Below are 24,858 nucleotides of genomic sequence, written 5' to 3'. Positions count from 1 at the left end.
AGACTTGCAAACATGAAGCTTCTGTTCAATCCCCCAGAGGGAGAGGACTCATTCTGGTATTTATGGTTCAAAAAAAAGTTGTAATATTGTGCTTGGAACACACAGAACCAGTTATTAACTTCTTGCTACTATTATAAATAATAACAGCTCAGTCCAGGTTACTGTGACCTCTGACAAGTCAAGGAAACAAGTTATTTTCTTCCCTTGTGATTATAACATATTGCAACACTTTTTGCCTTTTAATAAATGTCCTGGTACTCTGAGTTTCCCTTTCAATTCATTTAATTTCAACAATCTGTCAAAAAAAAGAGCCAATAAACAAATAATGAATTACATTTTGTTGGGTTTTTCAAACCCTCAAACTCCAGACTTACAAAAACAGCTTGTGTGTCTTCCACCCTGACCACCCTGCTACTTTTCCATATACCACAGGCCACCCATAGACACAAAGCCAGGGCAGTGGAGGGAAGCTGACGTGCTCTACTTGGAGCCAGTAGACAGGAGGGCGATGAGGCCCGAGGAAGCACTTATGGACAAAATGTAGTTCCTGTAAGAATTTAATGTTAAGGAAAAATCAACCCCAAATTGGTTTTCAACAAAACAAAAAGAACCCATCTCTTTGGAATGTACTGTTTCCCTCCTGACACTGTCTAATGACAATAATGTGCAGTCCCAATGTCTGCAAATGCAATTTACAAGAGAGGAGATTATAAAGAATGAAGAACATTCACAGGAAATGTGTTCCAATTTTAAAAAGAAAACACTTGAGAAAGAAACCTAGAACACATGATCACAAAGAAAATATCTGAATTCCATTTAACCTGCAGGAAAAGAACTGATCAAAGAACATGGGGAGGAAGAAGGGACTTGATTTCCCCAACCCCCCAACCCCCCCACATCAAAAGCAAAGGAAAAATAAGTCTTCCCTGTCTATCAGTGTTTTGGCTACAGCTAGCCTGTAAAAGCAAGGAGGTTCTGAAAGTCTGCAGCTACTCTCAGCCTCAGGACTAGAGTGTTTGGGGCAAACCACTCCAGTATTCCCAGGAGATACAAGTTGGAGGGTGTCTGATATTTTATTACATCAAAATCTCCAACGGTTAAAAGTTTGGCTGCACATTCTTGGATAATACCTTTAATAAATTACCTTAACAAGAGAAGACTGATTCTTGCCCAAAAGGTCAATTTAAGAGCAACCTGAAACACCGTTAAGCTATTATGAAATGCGCCAATTTAACTCCACTGCCTATCCACCCAACCCCAAAGCCCCAAAGTACCAGCAGACACAGGGCTCATGCCAGGAGGTAGCAAAGAAGGCAAGTTTGCTTTGTCTCCTTAGAACTTTTTTTTAACTAGGCAGGTACATATCATCATATACGTAAGACTGCTTTGTAATACTTGTTATTTATCATGAAGTCTTAATTCATAAACTTAAAAGAACTTCAAATCAAACCAAAAGCCCGTATTTTAAATGTCCAGAAACTTGCCTAAGGTCACGGTGCTTTTTAAAGGACTGACTCCCTGTGTAGTTTTTTGTTACCAGAAAATACTCAGACAAATCAAAACTAAAATGAACTGTTTCTAGACTTCTAAAAAAGATAATCAACCTTTAAAAGGATACACTGTGGGGTTGAAGTTCTTCAATATAAAGAAGGAAGCAACAATGACCAAGACCAGAAATAGGGTGTTATTATAGAAGATGGAAAATGTTGTAGCTTCATAATCAGCAACTTCATTCTTCTTCCACAAGATTCTGCGGACACAAAACAAGTCATTTAAGTTTTTAAATAGGTACTAAAAATTTTAAATACCACATGGCTCTAGCTCATAGTAAGTTTTTCCTTAAGTGTTCTGGGCAGAATCTGTTTTTAATATTAAATTCAGTCAGCATTGTCCCCTTTTTCCTACTGAAAAAGATATTTCACTGTACTGATGCTCAGGAATTCCCTGGTGGTCCTGTGGTTAGGACTCGGTGCTTTCACTGCTGGGGTCCAGATTCAGTCCCTGCTCAGGGAACTAAGATCCCGCAAGCCGCACGATGCAGCCAAAAAAAAAAAAAAAAAAAAAAAACTTTATCGATGCTCAAGAAACAGTTGCTGGGTATGTTACCTTTTTTCCCAGGCAGTTAGAGCTTTGCAGGAAGGGACTGATTAATTGAAATTAGCTTGGTTTCATCAGCAACTGAAATAGGCATCTTTCTCTAGGTACTCACCGAAAACAAACTTGATGATTAGCAGCCTGACAGGGCTTCCTCAGCTGTCTGAGGCTTGAGACTCTCTACAGTCTACAGATTTCAGCCTTCAATATTTCACCTTAAGACAAGCCCATGGACAAAGCTAGCTGTGGCATCACAGAAGCAGACTTGTCTGCGACTCTCTTTAGCCATCTTTATTTAATTCAAACTAAGAATCTGCTTGATCATTAGGAGGAGTTTTTAACTTCTGTAAAACCCATTTACTTTTTATTTAATCCTCTTTACACATTATGATATCGTATTAATTTACTAGTACTTTATCAACCTTTTCTTTTACCTCTTCACACAGGCAACAGGAAGTTCCAGGGTGCCTGTGAATAAGGGAGCCTTTATTTCCCTCAGTTAATTAACTTTGTAAAGCAATTTACAAAGTTAAAAGAGTAGGTAGGTTGTGACCCATTAGTGGGATATGAAATCAATTGAGTGGATCTGATGTTCGGGAAAAATTAGTGAGTTGAGACCAGCACGTTAAAAAAAAAGGAAAAAATAGAAAAGTATCAAGTGCATCACATACAGTAGGGTAATAATTATTGTTCTGTGAAACATTTACATGTGTGTATGTAAAAGTGTATTTGGTCAAAGAGTAAAATATATATATATTTTTTTTTACTGTAGGTCATTATCAAAAAGGCTGTAACTCATTGCCATAGATGTTTTCTCCCCCAGAAAGGTACATTACTCTGGGGCCAGATAGTACCCCCAACTAATCCTAAGGACAGCACTATGGCTAACGTCAGTAGTAACTGCCATGTTTTAGTCACCAAATGTTCTAATCTAAAGTCAACAAGCATGGCTATAAAGGAGCTAAATGGAAGGTATTAGCATCTTATCTTTGTCAGAAGAAATTTGTGGTCTCTAATACATATGCCATATTTCCTTGATTCTGTAGATACCATCAACTTAATAAATCTTCAATTTGCTATAAACTTTGGAAGAAGTGAAGGACATTACATTAAATGCAGCTATCAACTATAAAACAGTTTCTGATTTCAGAGAAGTTTAAATGTAAATTTAAAAAATATACGTGACTTGGAATTAATACATTATACCATTCTAACAATGATCAAAGAAAACACCAGCCCAGAAATATCCATAGTCCCAACATGGTTTAATGCTACAAAACACTCAGAACAATTGCCTCTGTTTTTAAGACTCTGGCACAAGACCCAGTGAAGACAGGTTCCTTGAGTAGGCCACTAGCATGCCTTTACTGCTGGTGATTAAATTATCACACCTCCACCACAGCACTTTTCCCTAACTCCCCATCATGCCCTGAATCAGAACCATCTTCAAGACATTTTTGATGAAAGAGTGGCTCAATCCTTTAGGTTATCCCAGCTCGCAAAGACCGTGTGTTACATCAGGGTATACACAGTCAGGACTGTCTGACAGCTCTCAACTTTTTCTAGTCCAGCCTGGTTTATTTTGAAAAAGTTTAGGACCCCCAGTTGCCCTCATCAGCAATGGTTCCGCAAAAGCTTCACTGGTAGGAAATCTACTTTGGGAGAACAGTTCTCAAGCAGTCATTTTTCTAAGGAGCACTTCCTAAAACAGGAGAAAAGTTGAGACCAAACTCAACAACTCTTACAATCTGATAATACTAAATGATGGACCGTCAGTAAGTCAAGGAGAAGTAACATTCATACCTTGGGACAAAAGTTAATGAATCTGATTCTCCTCTCCTAATTTCCTTGGATAGATAGGTAGAAAAGTAGGTTCAAAAGTGGCATGTAGTCCATATTCCAAATGATTTTAGATAGAGCTTTGAAGATACCCATCTGGGCAGAAAGATGCCGATAAACCTTCTCTTAAATCTCTTGGAGGTAACTAATCCTTTGAGTAAGAAAAATACTGGATCTTAAAGGGAGTTTTGGATCCAGTTATCAGCATCAATAATGAGTACAGACCTGGGTACAACTGTATCCAGCGTGGCCTTTGCGAGAGAATTACAAACAGCAAAATTTCTACTGGTGACAAGAATGAAAATTTTATAATCTTCTGCCACTCTGCATTTTATATATCAATAAAACCTCCATTTCATCCTACTCTGAAATACCTGGTCCAGGCAACGGCAAAGAGGTTTCATTTCCAATTCCAACTCTGATCCACTAGTAGAGACTACCTGAATACCACACTGAGAAAGATTCTGAGACACATCCCAGGATCAAGAACAAGTGCCAGACCAAATCAGGCAAGTCTGTAGTGGGCAGAAAAGACCCATCTGCCATCTCTGATACAATTAATCACCTAAAACCTGTAAGACCTGTAAGAGCTTGTAACAAGCATTTTGAAATTTGGGTAACTATGATGTGCACTCCAGTTTAAGAACCACTGTTCTAATAAATATTATAATTCGATGAAAAGGTTAAAAGAAAGTGGTCTAGATTCTCTAATATCTATCCCTATGCAAAAATTTGCAATTAAAAAGCTATGCAGAGGGAGGAGTTGAGTAGCAGAAACTTTAAAGAGAAAAGGCAAAGTAACTATCTTGTCACATTTCTCCTCTTAGGTAACATATGCAATAGATTTTTGCCTAGCAATCCATTTGTATTCCAGTATGGCCCAGCATCCATTAGGAAATGCTTCTTTTTGTTTTGTAATATGTGGTCCCAGAGGTTGTCATGAATCAGCATGATATTCACAAGAGCTGTACATAAATGTTGAGCAATATTTGGAGATATTAATCAAAATTGCTTAAGGTGGAAATTTATTTCTTTGAAAGTGTAATGAATTCTTGTTAATATTTTAAAATAAAAATAACTTTGCAATTCTAAAAAAAAAAAAAAGCTATGCAGAGCCAGAGGTCTTTAAACCTGCTCCCTAAAAAACAGGCCTTCACTGTCATGATTTTAATATTGTGACTTCAGTTTTATGAAGGATCCATAGGACATAATCATTTCAATAATGTTTTGGTGCCTGTCCAAAACCACTGTAGAAGACACTGCTCATTAAGTTACTCAGTGTCCCTTAAATAAGGATCCACTTGATAAAGTCCTTCCAAGATTCAGTGCCAGGAAAGTTTCTTTTCAGAAGGAGTTGCATGCTGCTTCTCATCCGACAATGAAAGCTGGATGACTTTGGATGCTTCCTCTGACACTTGGAAGCTCAGAGCTGAGTTTAGTGCCCAACTGCTGTAACTAATGCTGAGGTCCTTGTTCATCCACCTTTTCTTACTTTTAAACGGTTTCTGATCTTTTTAAATTGTATTGCTTTGTTTCACATGCAATTCAGTATTGCAAGTCCCCACAAAGTCTTTCTGGAGAAAAGTGGGATAAAAATTCCATTTCATAAAGCACCTCATAGATACTAAAATTTAAGATCCATGAAAACAGCCTCGACTCATGACTCTATTAAACCATCTGGCAACTCTTAAGCACAAGTTTACTCAATCATTCAGAGACTTCTACTCAGATGTCAGACTGTTTATTAGCCTTCTAACAGCAGCTGGCAGGAAAAATTGGGGGTGGGACTAACAAATGTGGCACAGAATTCGGCAACAGGAGACAAACCTAGTTCTTTTCTTTTTCCTAAACAGTGCAGATAACCAAGAACCAGATGTCCCCAGGGAAGTTCAGGAGCAGAAATACCACCACCTAAAAATGCTAACACACAACACAATATAAACTCTTCAGACCCAGAGGGGTTAGGCGATACCCTCAAGGTCACACAGCTACCAAGTGGCAGAGCCAGCACTGGACACAGCTCTGCAGGCTCCTAAATTCCAGCAGAGCAGTTGAGTACAAGCTCTCAAGTCAGACTGGCTGCATTCTTATCCTGGTTTTACCACACACTAATCTATGGCCTTGGGCAAGGTACCCGAGCTTTCTGTACCTCAGATTCCTCAGGTGTAAACTGGAGAAAACAACAGTAACTACCTCATGGAGCTCTTTGGAGGAATAAATGAACTGTGTACTGCACAAAGAAAAGTATCTGGTAGTAATAAAAACTCAAAAAGTCAGTTATTATTCTCATTACCATGACTTCTAATACCAACGTTTTCCTCAGATAATTCTAATATCCACATGCTCTAAGCAGAAACCAAAAACTTATTTTCTACAAATAACCCCCTTTTTGAGTACCACAAACACTTTAAATAGGGAGCCAAACCTTTCATCTTTTTCCTTCCGAGACATCTTTCTGTTATCAGCTTCAGAAAGTTTCCGAGTCACTTCTTTGGAAACAGCATCCTCCCTCTTCTGTGCTACTCTGGGAGGAAAAGAAAAAAGGTTTCCACATGCTCCAGGAGTGAACATCACACTCTCTCAGAAACACTCTGTACTCATATCTTGTATTGGCAACTGTATACTTTACATTTCAAGAAAATAAGCTGGACAGAAAGTTCCAAGTTTATTACACTGTGCTAGCCAAAAGAGAGGGAGTTCAAGAAACTTCCAAGATGTGGTTTATTAGTGATGTGTTTTGATTTCTGCTTAAAAGGGAGAATTTTCCTAAGTTAGGTATTTAATATGGAAATAAAAGTCAAATGCTATTAACACAGTTTAGTTATGAATCATTATAGCTCCACTTTGTTTTAACTCGTAATTTAACTGTTCCACAAATAAATTTGTTAAGGCATTAGCAAATAATACATGATTTCAATTCCAATAAATAACAGGAGAGAAAACTAAGCTTAACAAAGAGAGAATTAATAGCTGTAATATCTTAAAGTAAAGCTTTTAACTTTACTCCAAAGGGGAATTTCACTAAAAAGAAATAATACCACATGGTTAAGGAGTGACCAACAGCACTTTTAGTTAAACGAACTACTGGTTTGAGAGTTGCACCAAGAGATAATATGGAATCAGCCAAAAAAGGCTGGAAGTGTTATTCAAGAAATCAGATCAGAATCTTTAGTGATGAGTCAGATAAAGAAAAAAATGACATAATCCTAAAAAAATCTATGAGGTGAATTTTATCAGATGGGGTTGCTAGTGAAAGAGAGGATAAAATTTAACCTGTGATGAAATACAAAAAGCCTCCCAAAGATTAGACATTTAAATTCAACATGATTTATTTTTCATAATATGGGAGAAACTGATTAGCCATAAACATAGAAAAAGTAATAACTGATCACAAGCAAAATATAACAATTACAAAGTCCCACTAAGAAAACATTCAACACGATACTGAGATGTATTGAAAGCAACAGGATGTGCACCATAGAGATAGACATCTGTTCAATCTATGTTCAGTTACTCAATCCCTCATTACTATGTATATTAAGTTCTGGTCAGTGGACCAAAGGAAACTGGGGGAAAATCAGGATGGATTCCTGAAAAGCCCAAGATCATTCAAGGCAATAGTTCTCAACCTTTCTCCAACCACATGAGCTTCTGGGCTACAAATTAAGCACAAATTCAGGCTGGTTTTACCTATATCTCCATCTCTATCTCTCACTCAAGAATCAAGTTAGAAGTGACATTATTAAAAAGAAAACCTTTAGTCAGCTTCAACTGATGTATTTTTCCACAAATTGATAACTGGAGAGAGGAAAATCAGTTTGTCTAAAAAAAACAGGTAAAAGGAAATAAGTTCTGAAACGTAAAGAAAAAAGGCAGCTAAGAGAGCAGGTAGCTGCTTTAAGAGATACTTTAAGACACTATAATGTCCAACTTTCCCTGACTCATTTTATTATGTAAAAGTTCAGTTCCGCAGGGCAGAGACTCTCATCTCTTAATCTCTAGCAAATCCCAGGCACTTTTAAGTGTTTCCTGAACTTCACATGAGACTGCTTTTTTCTAAGAAAGGCCAATTGATAAGAAATGGACATGGTTCACAGCAGAAACCTTTCTTAGCGGAACAGAGGGTAAAAAAAATACACACACACCACCACCCCCAACTGTCAGGGTGCTGGGACACAGGAATAAATTATTTTCAGAAGAGTTGGCTCTAAGCATCTCTTGGACAAATAGTCAATCATCTGTCCGCATGACAAATCTTCCTGAAGACAATGAACCAGATAACTAGTTAATTTCTCTTGTATGGCTACAATTCCGTACTCGCCTAACAGAGACATTAACAACCACACTGTAGGTTTATTACAACTCAAGAAGCCCTACCCTCCATCTCAGTGCTCTTAGAAAACAAACCTCACTCAGCGCTGAATGCTCTAAAACAAAACAGAGGTAAATCCAGGGGCCCAGCTCTCAGCCAACTGAGATAAAAAAAATCTTTGCAAACATTTTTAAAATCATGCCACCTTAAAAAAAAAATTCCTATGGGATCTCTCACCCCCAACCTCTCCAGCACTGCAACAAACATTTATTACACGCCAGACACCATGGCTTACGTCGCACGTATCATATTTAATCCTCACCATCCCACGAGGTACCACGAGTGCTCCCATTTTACAGCTCAAGAATCTGAAGTCTAGAAAGATGAAATGCATGCCAAGGCTCTGCATTTAAGAGAGCAGAGCTGGGACTGGAATCCAGACTGTCGACTCTGAAGCCATTCTCTCCACCACCAACACCCACCCACACTCAGAATCTTGCTGGCTCTTTAAACCTTAACAATCTTGCCAATCTGTAGGAGTTTTGATGTCAGTAGCAATATTTAATATTACACCAAAACTATGACTAAAAAATAATTCCATTCAGAGAGTGTATTAAGTCAGTAGGTCACTGAAATTTTACTGAACTAAATTAAACATACCATTAACTATTGTAAGGGAAATAAACAAAAGACATGGCAGTTGCCCTCAAGAAGCTGAAAGGAGAAATGAGGGGAAAGAACGTGATTTTTGACTCCAAAAAGGCGAATAAAAATGATATGCAGAACAAGTGAAAAAACACTAGGTCCCAAAGGGACTGAGTTCCAAGGGAATCACAAAGGATGGGTCATGCAAAACGCCCACTTCTGAGGGCTGCGCTATCCACAGATGGCCATGCCTCACAAGGAAGACAGCCCAGGACAGCAGAGGCCGAGATGGGCTGAATCCTGGAACGGAAGTTAGTGAAGAGGGGCTGTCAAGCAGGGAGACAACAAAGGTGACCTGGATTTAGCCGTTCTAGCAACAGCCACGCACAACCTGGACTCCTAAGGGTCGAGAACAACAGTGGAGAGGCTGCTGAGGCCAGTTTCAGCTGCTGAGACCATTTCTGGCCTCCTTACAATAAATCCCTGTTAACTGAGATCATCTCAGTGTGTTTCTACTCATCACTAGAAAGCTTAACACAGGAACAATAAGGACAGTTAAGATTTCTCTGGAAAAGATTCCTAAGTCTTGAAATACCAGACATGTAAGAATGGAAAGAAAGGGAGATGATTCTAAACGAGGGAGGGAACGAGTCACGTTCAAAGGATGACACAAAAGCTGAGTCAGAAGATCTAGGGCCCAACCCTAAAAGACAAGGCCCCACTGGTAGGAGGCAGAAGACTTGCATTCCGAGGCCTGGAAGAATCTGGATTTAATACATTTAGAAAAGAGAAGGCCATGAAGAGTTGTTAGGAGAGTGACACGATAAAATGAAGGTAGAAATAGAGTAAATATGGTAACCTTTTACATTTTCATATTCTCATAAGAAAAATGCAATTAGCATTAAAAATGTCAGTGTTGAATATAAGAAAAAAAGACCACTTCTTTCACATCCAAAAATTCTACATGGTGAGCCCAGAACAATTCCTTCTAGAAAGAATTCCATTTGACTTCTAAAATGTTACTTTACTTGGTGGGTTTGTTTTTCTGAACCCCATGATTAAGGATGGTACTTAAGTGTTTTAATTCCACCATCAATACCCACTTCCATAGCAGTGTTAGAAGCACTGTCTCTGCTTTTCGGTTAGTTGATACTCCTTCATACCATTAATGTGCCTCCCCCTCCAAATATACATACATATATATCTCAAAATAGTGCTTATTGAAACCCACACACACACAAATGGTCTTTAAGAAGACCTCCTACTATATAAAAATGCAACAATATATACTTTCTCTTGAGAAATATACTTACTTGTGCTTGAGAACAAATTTCACATTTTTGTATGCAAAGGCTACCAAATAAGTGCTTACTAGGGTCATCACACTATACAGAACAGCAGACTGAATAAGATCCATATGCCATATTCGCCAATATAGCCCTGAATTAAGATAAAAGGGGGAGAGGGGAATACAAAAAGAAACAAAATATTACCAGCCAGTTACAAAAGCCTGCTGAATTAATTATAGCTAAACCTGGTAAAATACAGCCCTGATCAGGGAATCCAATACAGTATAAGGGGAACTTCAGAAGTGTGATATCCAGTAAAACGTTAGTCTCAAGTTTCCCTAGTTGAGAACGCTTGAAAAACATAACCTTTCTATAACTAGTCCATTATGAGATTTCTGCTTCTAAAATGAGAACAAACTCTGGCTCAACAAAATTACAATTCAGACTTCAAATTTCATTCTAAAGGGTAGTATCACGCTAACTACAGGCCATTCCAAAACGCCATGTGCAGCCCCAAACCAGAGTTTACACGCTGACGTGGCTGTTATCTGAAATCAAGGCAGTGCTCAGTGCAGCCAGTGAACCAAAAGGCTCCACACCACGTTAACTGCACGCTGGGTTTTATAAAGCCGAAAGAGAAACTACATCTGGATCTGACTGTCCAACAACAGTGCAGCAATGTGAGAGGAAATTCACATTCGGGAACCCTGAGCTCTAAAAACAACCTTGGCCAAGACTGTATAGTTTTTCCATCCAAGTAAGAATTCTAGAATTGTCCTAATAGGCTTATTAAAAGGGTTACTATACATTGTAGAGCGCGGGCCCTTGGCACTGGTCCAACTTCTCTCGTCAAACTAGGAAAATAATGTTCTGCGTGAAGCAGTTCTCCTAAAGCTACACTTCTAATTCAGTGCGGGTGTTAATGTCTCTCATCTTAATTCATGAGTTTCTCCACAGTAAGTAATAAGTTTAAGATCTCGTAACAGCAAACGACAGTTGTAGGGAAAAAAAGCAAATAGCAGGCTATATGCCTAAATGTTAGCATCACAAGATCTTAACCCGAGCGTTAGTTTTAATACTGATTCGGGGCCGCCATCCCGGAACGAGTAACTCACAATCCGCAGGAGTGAGGCCCGGGAACGAGCTAGCGTACTTTTAAAACGCGCCACAGGTGACTTTCCTGGGATGCCGCCCACCACTACCCTGGACCAGATCACGGAGGCCCACAGAGGCTACATGCTGCCCCCGAGGCCAGGGCGAGCTGGGGAGAGCGCGGGCCCCGGCTCACGCCTCGCCGGTCCGCCCGGCCCTGCCACGTCCCCGCCCAGCCCGACCCGCCGGCGGCCTCCCCGCCCGCCTCTCTCCAAGCGCTCACAGATGGGGATGGCGGACACGATGAAGGCGTTCCCGAAGAAGAGCGCCGAGGACTTGGCCGACAGGTTGCGGCTGAAATCCTGCAGGAGCAGGTCCTCCTCGGACTGCTGCTTGGAGCCGCCTTTGGGAGCCATGGTGGAACCGCAGCCGCGAGACGAGAGGACCAAGTCAGGCCCCGAGCCGGGCGCGAGCCGGGCAGAGGCCGCTGGCACCACCCCTGCGGCCACCGTATCCGCTAACGACCCGTCAGCGCCGCGCTCGGAGGAGGGAGCCGGCGTTGCGCGGCGCGGGGCAAGCGTCCGCAGGATTGGCCAGTCTGGCGCCGCTACGTAGGTTTCACGGCATGATTAGGCGAGCGGGCCAGACTTCCGGATTCCTGGCAAACCACGTGACCGTCAGTTTCCAGGAGAAAGCCGGGACTTGTAGTTTAGTGGGTGCTTTTTTTTTTTTTTTTTTTTTAATTAACAAAACGTTATTGACATTACACTTTACAGACGCTGGTAGACTCATGCTTTCCAAGCCGTCGAAATTCCAAAATAAGGAGCTCTGAGTCATATGATCATTCATTCAACGGGCGCATGGTTAGCCGGCTCTGTGGATACCCAGCACTGGGGCATTGGAAGAAGAAGAGAAAGTATAGGTAGGTAGTATGTGTTGAGCCCCTTCTTTACACAGTCATTATTTCATTAAATATCCTCAAGAATCCTATGATATGCCCATTTTGAGGGTGAGAGACCAGCAATGCTGGTCTCCAGGGAGTGGGATCTTTTCAAAGAAGTAACAGCTTAACTTTGTACAAAAAAGGCACTCTTGCTTATAAGGAACTCATGGTCTCATTGCTGAAGATAATATTTAACACGTGTCCAGTACATTTACAAATTACTACACTTTTATTCCTTTAAAGATTTAGTTGAAATAATGTGGCCTCCAAAGCCATGCTGGGTAAAACAATACTAAGTAAAGACAATATGTTGGCTGGACAGGCCTCTGAAGTTCAGAAAATTGAATATGCTGATTAAAACAACTAAATACCATTAACTCGAGTTATCACTTTTTCTTCAAAAATTAATGCTCAACCACTTCACTCTCAGCAAAAGCTTCTTTCATCTACTGACATCAGGCAAAACTTCAACAACCAACTTAACAGATCTGTTAACAGAGATCTTTCTTTCTCACCTTCTCCAGTTGTAATTGACCTTCAGAGCTTCCGTTCAAATGGAGCTTTCTGTCTTCAAGCTTTTTCAACCTATTCTCTTTTTTAAAAAATATTATTTATATTTTTAAATTTTTGGCTGCATTGGGTCTTTGTTGCTGCACACAGGCTTTTCTCTGGTTGCGGCAAGCCGGGGCTACTCTTGGTTGCGGTGCGCGGGCTCTCGGCGCGCGGGCTTCAGTAGTTGTGGCTCACGGGCTTAGTTGCTCTGCAGCATGTGGGATCTTCCCAGACCAGGGCTCGAACCCGTGTCCCCTGCATTGGAAGGCAGATTCTTAACTACTGCACCACTAGGGAAGTCCTCAACCTATTCTCTGTATAGATACCACAATGAGTTTTCCTGAAATATAAATCCTTTCATCATCTACAGCAAGTATTCCCAAATGCCAGAAGTCTTCACCAATCATGGCAAAATAAGAAGAAAAAATGGACCATCTAGTGAATTTTTCAGAAAACAAACTATTCATTTAAAAATATCTACATTTATGTCTTCTTTTTTTAATGTTTAAATGAACTTTCTTTTGTTACGTGGTGGTGGTGATAGTGAAGAAACTCGTATTTTTCTCTTCCAAAATATTCCTCTCTGTTTTTCCTACCTTAATAAATTACATCCTTTCCCACCCATTTGCTAGGGCTAAAATGTTAAGTTTCAACACTTAATTCCTTCCTTTCGCTCTCCATTTGTGACCAATTCATCAGCAAAACCTTTTGGATCTGTCTCTTTAACTAGATTTCTTGCTTGCTGTTTATAAACCAATGATATAAAAAGAAGATAACAGATAAAATCAGAAACTGTAAGATCAAAATCAACAAGCTAGTTAAAAGTAAAAGAGGAAGAAAATAAGAAACAATAATGATGAGGTTAAAAAGAATTACACCTGAGAAAAATATCTAAACAATTAAAAAAAGATAAAAGTTTGAAATGTTAGTAGATAAAAATTAATGCACTTTGTAAACCAAGAATAGAAACTAAAGGTAATAAATTTAAACAGAAGAGAATCTAAAATAGTAGGAATTTATAATTTATGGGGTAAGTACAAGAACTATGATAAGCAATGATGCTTATGACAGAGGTTTTTTCATTATGTTAACAATGAAAATCATGAAGGTAGTAGCACACCTGAAGTACTGGAGCAGTGTTTTTTTTGTTTTTTTTTTGTTTTTTTGTTTTTGGCTGTGTTGGGTCTTCATTGTTGTGTGCAGGCTTTCTCTAGTTGTGGCAAGCAGGGGCTACTCTTCATTGAGGTGCACAGCCTTCTCATTGCGGTGGCTTCTCTTGTTGCAGAGCATGGGCTCTAGGCACACGGGCTTCAGTAGTTGTGGCACACAGGTTCAGTAGTTGTGGCTCGCAGGCTCTAGAGCGCAGGCTCAGTAGTTGTGGTGCACGGGCTTAGTTGCTCCGCGGCATGTGGGATCTTCCCGGACCAGGGCTTGAACCTGTGTCTCCTGCATTGGCAGATGGATTCTTAACCACTGCGCCACCAGGGGAGCCCAGGAGCAGTGTCTTTTTATACCAAATGCTATCTAGTACCTTTGGAAGAATAGCAAGGTCTAAGGATCATCTATATATGGCATATATGTCTATGGCACATTGGACAAGCAGAGATAACAATCTGCTAAAAAACAAAAAGAAAGGTGGTCAATAGATTCTATCCAAACAAAGATCTGCAATATATTTTGCCTATTTCAATATAGTTCAATTCTATGAAGGAGACAGATAGATGGACTTGATTCCATACCAGCTGGCTTCTAATCTGTGAATTTCAAGCTTAACATTTTCATTATATCACTTCACATTATCAGAATGAAAAAAAAAAAAAAGAAGAAAAAGAAAAAATTTAAAGCAGTAATATTTATTGCTGGCAGGGATATGGATCACAAATTTCTCTCATCCACTGCTATTGGCTTTGTGGAAGAAAATCTGGCAAGTTAAAAATTAATATATCTTTCTGTGGCAGACACTGCAAGTTGCCTAGCCAATAAAGAAAACTACTGCTAGCTTTACACTGGGACATCATGAAGATTAACAAATGGATCATCTAGTACTACTCTAGGGACTATGGGGTGGGGAAGCTCTCTGTTAAAAAGACCATTTGCTATGCAACTCTCATTATGGAAATAATTTTTGAAAGAAGAGATGAAATACTTATATTAGTCTCTAGGTACAATATTTTAAAGTCCCACCTGGGAGACAATTTACTCAGCCAAACTACATATTTCAGGCACTGCCCTGTGATTAATTCATAGCTTCATGAATTCATTCAGCAAGTATTTTTTAAAAGCTACTATGTGAAAGGCACTGTGCTAGACCTTTGGAAGTATCCAAATAATAGCCATGATAATTATGATTATGATAACCAACATTTATTGAGTCTTTCTGTTTTATGTCCAGCTCTATGCTAGACCCTTCACATACATCATTTAACTTAATCCTTACAGCAGCACTATGAGACGTGTGTTATTATTATCCCCATTTGTCAGATGAAGAAGCTGAGGCACAGATCAGTACAGTAACTCACCTAAGATCCCACAACTAGTAAGTGGTAGAGTCAAGCTATGAACTGCAGGCAATATGACTCCAGGACGTATGCTTTTAACTGCAATTGAGTTCTGGTCTCCTCTGTACCAGTGGCGTCTCAGATTCTAAGTGCTTGCCCCCAAAAGTTCTATTTTGGACAAGCAGCCAAGGGTAGTTTCTTGTGTACCAGTTGCCTTGCAGAGTCATGTCACACACAGCAGCTCTGGCCAGCACATCCTTGGACAGATAGGATTCTGCATCTTATCCATAGGGAAACCTCAGTGAGCAAGCCTGGGCTCTCCATAGTGGATTCTCTGTCTCAGTGGGTTTGAACATAAAATCCCGGAAAGCGACACAATTAATAGAGGTGTACAGAAACAGGACAGAGAAGAGGAGCAAAGCACAAACCGTAACTCACCAGCAGCCGTATATTAGAGAAAGGGTGATTGGAGAAATGCTCGAGGCTTCCTCATTTCCCTCTGTAAGCCCGAAAGAGACCCCTATCACCTGCAATAAAGCAAAAATGCTCCAAAAATGAAAACAACACAGATGTGAAGTACAGTAAAAATAATATAAACAGATATAAAAATAATACAAAATAATATAAACAGATAAATAATATAAACAAACGAAAACATAGATGAATGATTTTGCTCAATGTAATTTATCAATTTATATATCACCCCTCCCCCAATATGTTTAAGGCAAAAGTAACAAGATCAAATGCATACAAGATTCAAGCAAGTAACCTGTGACATAATAAGAATTACATATTTGGTCTCTGCCCCGCTTCCTAACAGGGCTCCTAAAATCCTTGGAATTACCTGAGTAATGGGGGTGAGAAAAGCATCTCTGGTTTTTCTTCATAAACCCCTTTCAACTGTCTCTGAGTTTGTGCTAATGAGCTGGCTCTGGGAGAATGGGGGCTGATTGCTGGAGGAACCAACCACGTGAGGGTTGGAACTTTCAGCCCCATTCCACCCGCCACTACTCTGGGGAGGGGAAAAAGATAAGGGCCTGGAGATTGACTTAATCACCAGTGGCCAATGATTTAATCAGTCATACCTGCGTAATAAGCCTCCATAAAACCCTTAAACAATGGGGTTCAGAGAGCCTCTGGGTTGGTGCTGGGAGGGCGGGGCGCCCAGACAGCACAGGGTATCTTCATGCACCTTCCCACATAATTTGCCCCCATGCATCTCTTCCATTTGGCTGTTCCTGAGTTGTAAACTTTGTCATAAACCAGTAATCATAAGAAAAGCACTTTCCTGAGTTCTCTGATCTGTTCTCACAAATGATCAAACCTGAGGAGGGAATTGTGGGAACCCTCGATGTATAGTCATTTAGTCAGAAGCACAAGCAACAACCTGGGACTTGAGATTGGCATCTGAAGTGGGGGGGCAGTCTTGCGGGACTAAGCCCTTAACCTACGAGGTTTGCACTAACTCCGGGTAGTTCGTGTCAGAATTGAGTTAAATTGTAGGTCACCCAGTCCGTGTCCACCAAAAATCAGAGGCTAGCTTAGGGTGGAGAAACCCACACCTTCGGTGTCAGAAATGTTGGGAGTAGTGTAGAAAGTAATAGGTTTTTTCCTTTTATAACCCTAGTGAGTGAATTGTGCCAGTTATAGAACATAAGACATAAGGGATCTTGTAAAGCAACCATACTCCAGTAAAATTTTTTTTAAAAAAGAGAAAAAGACAGTGGCGGGATCAATATAACTGAAAAGCTCACTTTGCCAAAGGCAGTCAAACTGAGATAGAGTCAACAACCAATGTGATGTAGGCCAAATACAACATGTTTGGGGTTGAATCTGCACCATAAACTCCCCGATTTATGGAGACTTAACTGTATACAAAAAAGAAAAAAATTAAGGTGTTACGATGTGTTTTCTCCCATACCTCTGAGCAATTAACTCCATTCCCTGAAACTCTGACCAGGTGTCCCACAAATTGAACTCAATTCTGGCACTATATACCTGACCTGTCAGATCCCACAGGTTAGGGCTCAGTCCCTCAAAACTGCCCCCCCAAGTCAGACACCAATTGCAAGTCCAGGTTGTCACCCGCACTTCTGACTGACTGGTTATAAATTGGAGGTTCCTGTGACCCCCTCCTAGGGTTGAATTAATTTGCTAGAGCAGCTCACAGAACTCAGGAAATCAGCTTACTCCCTAGTTTATCTTTTTTTTTTTTTTACAAAAGATATTAAAGGATAAGAATTGAACAGCCAGATAAAGAGACACAGAGATCAAAGTCTAGCACACAGGAGCTTCTATCCCAATAGACTCTGGGACCCAGCACGTGAAAGCATTCTGGTTCACCAACCTGGAAGCTTTTCCAACCTTCCTTTTGGGTTTTTATGGAGGCTCCATTATACAGGCATAGTTGATTAAATCATTGGCCACTGGTGATTGATTCAACTTCCAGCCCCTCTTCCCTCCCCAGAGGTCAGGGGGGTGGGAATGAAAGGTCCAACCCTCTAATCAGGCTTGGTTCCCCTGGCAACCAGCCCCCATCCTTACATTACCAAGGGGCTTTCCAAAAGTAATCTCATTAACATAACAAAGGACACCCTTATTGCTCTCAACACTTTAGGAAATTGCATGGGTTTTAGGAGCTGCCTGCAGGAACAATGGACAAAGACCAAATATATATTTCTCATTAAAGTCACAATGTCACAGGTGTAATGAAAAAAGCCTTACCATTCAGAAAGAAATGTGCCCTTTTGTAGAGAATGCTGGGGAATGTTGGCCCTTAGACTTGTTCAGGCCCCTTCTCCCACCCACCAAACACACACCTTGACATTGACAGATGTTTTCCAGCTGTTTTGTTTTGGGTTTTTTTAATATAAAGATAAGGTCTTGAGAATTCTAAATTCGCACTTTACTGCGGAATTGATTTTGAAACCAACTGAGACATTAAAATACTTGAGGGACAAGAATTTGTCTTAGAGCTTGAAGCTTATATTTTCCAAGATAAATATTTTCCTGTTTTAGGAAATACTGATTATTAGCCTGTGTAAGTCGGAGACTATTTCTGAAGCAGACAGAAAATCCTGTTTCTTTTGTGCCTAAGGGAATTTATAAAGTCACTCACTTCTTTAAGAAAATGATACACATCTCCAGAAAATATATTATCTTAATATCCACTGATAGAGGCCATAATACTTTAACTCTCAAAACTCCCCCCGGCATCTTCTACATGTGACACTTATCACACACGCATCATCCACGGAGCACTGCAGGGCACAGTAAAAATCAAGATTTGCATTGGAAATCAGTTTTCTTTAGTTACACATTTAACCTAAGCACTATGGCAACAGAGTATAAGATAAAGTAGGTCACGAATTTCAATTGGAATGGCTTAGTGATAGAAAAGCTCAGTTGTAATTTGCTGCTCATTTTTTAGGAGTCTATACTTAAAAATTCTTCTATTTCACACACCCCTGCCAATGTAATCTAACAACAACCTCGTAGATAAAAATCATAAGACCAAATTCGTGAGTGGGACTCATTCAATCTCAGTAGTTATTTGGTTTGCCAGTTAACTAGTAGTGTCCATCTCCATACTCATAAATAGACGAGGAAGGGAATTCCAGGTAAAAGGAGTAGCTTTATGAGTGCACAGTCATGCAAGTGTACAGTATACAACTTGAGATCATTTGGAGGATGATCAAAACCAGACACGATAAGAGGATTTAAAAAAAGGATATGTTTCTGTCACTGTAAGCCTAATGGAATCATAGCTGGTCTCCTAGGAACCTAGCTGGACACCTACACCAGCTACGTAGGCTATTTTTATCCAAGAAATAAAATGAAATTAAGTTCTAATCTCTTTTACAGGATTATCTGATTCCATCTTTCTTTGCTTCTGGGATAAATATGTCCCTTGGTCTTACTGACCCATATTTTAAAATTCCAACTCCTCTAGGACCTTTCTGTACTAAATATTCTTCCTGCTTTTCCATCTCTTCCATGCATAGAGCTTATAGGTCTCTAGAGTACGAAATATCTGTCTGTTTAATCTGCCAGAATAATACCTGTGTGATCTTGGGCAAATTACTTACCTTCTCTAGTCCTCACTTTCCTCCCAAGGTTGCCGTGTGCATTAAGTGAAACAATGTGAAGCCCTAGCTGGAACAGAGTAAGCTCTCAGTGGCAGTAGTTATTCTTCTTCCTCTTCTCTTCTGTCTTGACGTATTGCTTCCTACTCTACGTATAATGTGCTCAGCAGCTTTCTCACCTCCTGCACACACACACACTCACACGTGCACTCTGGCAAGCACACACTTTCCCTCTTTCACATGCTTAAACTCTCCACCTGCGCTTCACTGCCAAAGAAAGAAAAGTCTGCTCCGACTCACTCAGTCCCTTACTTCCCACTCATTCCTCACCACACTGCAACCTGAATTATACTTCTGCCTCTCTTCCATATCTGCTCCAGCAACAGTCTACTAAATTGCCAAAGCCAGACAATTTTCCTCGGCTTTTAACCACCGCACCTATCTTCAGCATTTAGTACCACTGGACATCTCATCTTCTCCAAAGTTTCTCTTCTCTAGTCTCCAATCAGCTGCCCTGACTACCCTGACCCTCCCTACTTCTTGGGTAGGTTTGCCCACTCAGGCAGCTATGCGTGAGTCAAGGGGTAAAATCACAGTGGCTCCGATCAGAGGCCTCAAAAAGTAGAACCACGCTGGCAATAGTTTTGGCAAAATGGAGATAACTTTTCCAGATAAGTCTTAAACTCAGTGTTGCTCCCTAATCCACAAAAACTGAGGAGATTTTTAAACTGCTTCATACCCCAGCAACACAGAACAAAGTGAAGGGAAACCAGCAAATGTGCCCAGAGTTTTACAGTAAGCACATCAGAGAATATCCTTCCTCGTCTTTTCCTACACAGATCTATGCATTAGCTGGCAGGAGCAGAAATATCTAAAACTACATGCACAACTACTGAACTGCGTGTATTTAAAGTCTGAGCTCCAATCAATTACAGATAGTTGAGATCCTTCTACAATTATTTTTAAAATCCTTGATCCAAAGAGGTCTTCATTTTGCTGTATATCAGTTGTGAATGTCATACAGATGAATGTTAAGAAATGGTGCAGAATCAGATAATTAACAAAGAAAGGAACTAAAACAAGGAACTGAAACTTTTCCCTTACCACCTTTTGCAAGGGTTTCACAGATTCTCAGCTAGGAAGTCATTAGAGTTAATGCAGAAATCATGATGTATATTACCTCAGTGTGTCGTATACATATTGGTTAACAGCACAGGTCCTAGAATAAGATTGCCTGGGTTCAAATCCCACTTCCACCACTTATTGGTTGTGTGAAGGTGAAGTTATCGCATATCTCTTTCTAAGACTTTGTTTTGCAAATCTATTAATCAGGGGAAATGATGATACTTTTTTCAGAGGGATTTTGAAAAGATTAAATGACAAAAATGTATGTAAAGTATTTAGCTTACATTCAAAATATGTTATGTAAATCTTGCTTTCTTTTGCTACATTTTCTGCTTTAGCTCCTCTCTTTCCAAGAAATTCTGCTTTAATAATTTGTAAATATACAAGCGTGTGTGTGTGTGTGTGTGTGTGTGTGTGTGTGTGTGTGTGTGTGTGTGTTGTATAGCTAAATTGGAAGATAAAGCTGGGGAAACTTGGCCTCTAGAAGACAGTCATCCCTGGTGGAAGATTACAAGGCCTGTCTCCACCCAGGATAGAAATTGACCGCAATCCACCTCTTCCTTAAACAGAGGCAGAGGGGACTTCAGCCCGTGACCTGGAGAAAGGAGGAAAGGTGTGGGGCATCCTACATGGAAGGGGTAGGAGAGAGGGCGAGTTGCCTTCTCAAACCTATTCTCCACCAGAGTAACATTTTACTGTTTTATTATGATTATAAAAGAATTCTGATTCTGAAAGTTGGAAAACACAAACACACATTAAAGAAGAAACCAAAAATGAACCCTGATCTCATAGGTCAGGGATAACTTCTATTAATATTTTGAAGCAATTTCTTTAGTCATTTCCTATGCATCTATTTGCACATCTATAATTAACATAATTGAGATCAGTGATATATATAGTTTTGTCTACCTTTCCAATTGTTCCATTATGAGCATTTTTCAATGTTACTGAAATATCTTCAAAACATTCTTTCCAATGACTACAAAATTGTCCTTTGGATGAATGTACTACAATTTATGTATTTATTTTAATAACTTATTATTTTCTAATGACAAAATAATTGCATGTCCATTTATAAACTTAGAAAATATAATATATAAATCACCCATAATCTTATCGCTCAGATATAACCACTGTGAATATTTTGATAAATTTCTTTCTAGTAGTTTTCTATAACTAGCTGTTATTACATACTTAACTAATTGAGGTCATATATTACAAGTATTTTCCCATGTCATTAAAAATGCTCTGGAAATTTTTAGTGCCTATAAATAATAAATGATATATGTCTGATCTCACTCTCTTACTGGTAGGGAGGAAAGAAATTTCCAGCCAACAAGGACAGAAAATGTCCACAAATAGAGGGAAAAGGATTGTCTAGGGTCATGCCCTCTAAGTCAAGAGTTCCTCTAGAAAGAGTCCAGACTTCCTTGGCATGCACAGGCTGAATAGTTGCTTCCGAAAACCAAGTTGCCAAATCCAGCGTAGGATAACTGTTTGAGTCAGAACTCCTTTGGTTACAAGCGACAGAGCCCTTTGTCAAACAAGCTTAAGAAAAAATCAACAACAGAAACAAACAAACAAATACATAATAGGGATAAGGGAAAAAGGAAGGGAGGGAGGAAGGGGAGAAGTTTATTAACTGAGGAAAATAAAAAGTTCTGTCACTGCTGAATTCAGAGGCTCAAACAATGTCTTTAGAACTTATTTGTCGTCTCTCATCTCTCTTCACCTGTGTTGGTATCATTCTCTCCAATATGGACAATATGGACATTTTCCTGAAAGCTATCCATATGACTCTCTGGCTTATATCTTTATAGCTCTTGATCCCAGAGGAGGAGATAGCAGTTTTCCTGATGGCTTCTGAAGAAAACTATCAGTGGGGCTTGTGGTTGCCTAAGCTGAATGACTCACTGGGTCAGAGAGATGGAGTATCCATTGACAAAGCTGGTGTCTGGGAACCACACTTAGTGGGATGCAGGAGGGCCATTTCTACTGAACTGCATGGTAGGAGGAGTAGGGTTCTCTCAACAAGAAAGAAATGCCAGCAGAGTCATGTCCGAGCTAGTAAGAGGTCGATGGTCACATCATCACAGGCAGCAGGATCAGGAGAGGACAGAGAGGAGGAGGCTGGGGGTGACTCGGGGCCTGACCGACCAGGTGCCCTCCACACATTCAGGAGCAGGAGGTGAGGCCCTCTCAGTGGCGATGGGACACATGAATGCACTTCCATTTATTTAACCATTCGCATATTGTTAACCATTTAGGTTGTTCCAGCTTCTTTTTTCATCAGTTACTCTGCTAAGAAATACTTTCTTTTTACATTTACTTTACAATAACATTTATTCACCTACGACTGTAAAATAAACATATGTTCATGATAAAATGCAGAAGGCTAAATAAATACCTATATTTCTACTCCCCAGGGGGCAACCAAATTATGTGTGTGTTGTGTGTATATACACATGCACATACAAACATATATATATATACACATATACACAATTGATGGCATAATTCAAATAGAATTTTCGTTCATGATTTTTAGTTAACACTGAATTAGAAACATTTTATGTTATTAAATATTTGATATCAGAATTCTAATAGTATATGATATTTCATCATATAAATTATCAAAAAATTTTAGCCATTTCTTGATTTGGGGACACTTAGGTCATACCCATTTTTTCACTATTATAAATAAACCTATATTTGGTATAAATATGTGTCTGCATCTCTGATTATTTCTTTGGCGTAGAGTCCTAGAAGTGGAGACACAGGGCTAAAGTATGTGAACACCCTTATGAGTACAGTCACACAGACTGGCCTAGGGTCGGCTATATCAAGTTTGAAGGAGAGGGGAAACGAGGGCGTTCTATGTGGCCCGAGACAATCAGAATGGGGATGGTGGGATGCTGAGAAGAACTAAGTTGAACGTGAGGGCTGTAACTCTGACCTCATGGGGAAAAACACAAGGTTTGTTTACGTTGCCGTTTCACAAGATCAAATCTTAACATAGACGCATTGGGGGTTTCACATTCTAACTTACACAGCTGTTCCTTGTGGACTGACCCACAGAAAAACAAGCCCTGCTTTACCCCTGACCTCCACTTCACTTCTACTCTGAGTTGAGCCCATCTGCTTCCAGCCCCTCAAGCTGTCCCAGAGACAATGATCTCCACCCAGGAATGCGGGTAGAACAAACTGGAGAAGCTTATTTGCCAGAAATGGGCCACACAAGAGTTTTTTTCACAAAACAGTCAGAGGGAGGGGCTCCACTTCCCCGAGGACTCTACAAACTCTGCTCTGTGGAAAGCGAGGGGGAACAGGGTGGGGGAGGAACAGAGCATTCTCCAGCATCCTGGAGCAGCCTGGCAGGGCTGGCAGTTAGGGGCGGGAGTCCTGAGAGCCAACTGCAACTGCGAAAGGAGCGTGGAGGTGAAGGAGGAGGTGGAGAAGGACCACTTCGTGCACCATGGTGAGTAGCAGTAATTTTATTTTTAGGGGCCGCCATGAATACAGATTTTTGGAGAAAAGAACTATGGCCAGGGAGAATTTCTGGGATGCTTTCTGCAAGGTGCCGTGTATTTGGTCTGGTTCTTTAAAAAACACCCACAGCAAAGATATGAGTTCATCTTTAAGGCTGCCAGACAGAGTCATGTTTCTTTTGAGTGTGACTCTGTACAGATGCTGGGCCACACGAAACCTGGGAAGAAACTTTAAAAAGCAACCAAAATATGAAACACCATATCCTCTGTAGAGGTACTCACCACGTTTTATACAGGGTCTGTAAAATTTATTCACTCTACTCTTTTCCTCTCTGATCCCCCACCCAAATGTTTGATACCTTTCTATTTTGTGATGGGATTGACATGCCATGTGGTTGTGGAAGAGGTAGTCTGAGGTAAGTTCTGGTCTTCTCTGCTCTGTAATTTTCTTTCCTCACCTTACCACATTCTCCTAACTGATCACAGCTAATTATTATTGAAAGGGCCTTGCTTTGCTTGCCCTTGTGTACTCCGTAGCCTGGATCCAGAGCTTTACACCTCGTGTTGTAAAATGCATACTCCCTAAGTTATAGTGAAGGCAAGGAGTAACTCTTCCATGATTAAAGAAATCTGCTTTGTCTTCATTTATTCATCAAATCAACAAACATGGATTAAGGATTTAATAGAGGAAAACCTCATTTCTTCACTCTATTATACAAACTGCTTTTCTGTTCTCCTTCAAGAATGTGACTTTTCATCCGTGGATGATTTTAAAATGGGCTCTAAGCAAAGCACATCCTGGAATGAAGAAGAAAGCAGTTTCTTTTTGATAAAGACCTGGCTTCTATTGTCAAAGGGCAGAAGAGGTCAGGCAGTATCCTCCCTTTCTAAAGAGC

General features: G+C 40.1%; 1 protein-coding gene and 1 long non-coding RNA gene across 4 annotated transcripts in view; one reads left to right on the top strand and one right to left on the bottom strand.

The window, feature by feature from the left end:
* Window positions 1–264: 264 nt before the first annotated feature.
* Window positions 265–11,803, bottom strand: SSR3 (signal sequence receptor subunit 3). The gene is made up of 5 exons (XM_082394509.1): window positions 11,555–11,803; window positions 10,204–10,330; window positions 6,359–6,457; window positions 1,619–1,750; window positions 265–547 (listed from the first exon to the last, which is right to left on the bottom strand). The coding sequence occupies exons 1-5, from the start codon at window positions 11,685–11,687 to the stop codon at window positions 481–483; spliced, it is 558 nt and encodes a 185-aa protein (XP_082250635.1). The 5' UTR covers window positions 11,688–11,803; the 3' UTR covers window positions 265–480.
* Window positions 11,804–11,939: 136 nt separating this feature from the next.
* The window catches only part of LOC309629943, a 71,662-nt gene continuing 58,743 nt past the window's right edge, over window positions 11,940–24,858 (top strand). For all 3 annotated transcript variants that reach the window (XR_014245311.1, XR_014245312.1, XR_014245313.1), the window contains exon 1: window positions 11,940–23,952. This is a non-coding gene — a long non-coding RNA (uncharacterized lncRNA). The remainder of the gene's footprint in view (window positions 23,953–24,858) is intronic.

The sequence above is a fragment of the Balaenoptera borealis genome, assembly GCF_965194805.1.
Source record: "Balaenoptera borealis genome assembly, chromosome: 5".
Classification (NCBI taxonomy): domain Eukaryota; kingdom Metazoa; phylum Chordata; class Mammalia; order Artiodactyla; family Balaenopteridae; genus Balaenoptera; species Balaenoptera borealis.
Note: the sequence above shows the minus strand (reverse complement) of the source record. Positions and strands in the feature narration are given on the sequence as shown.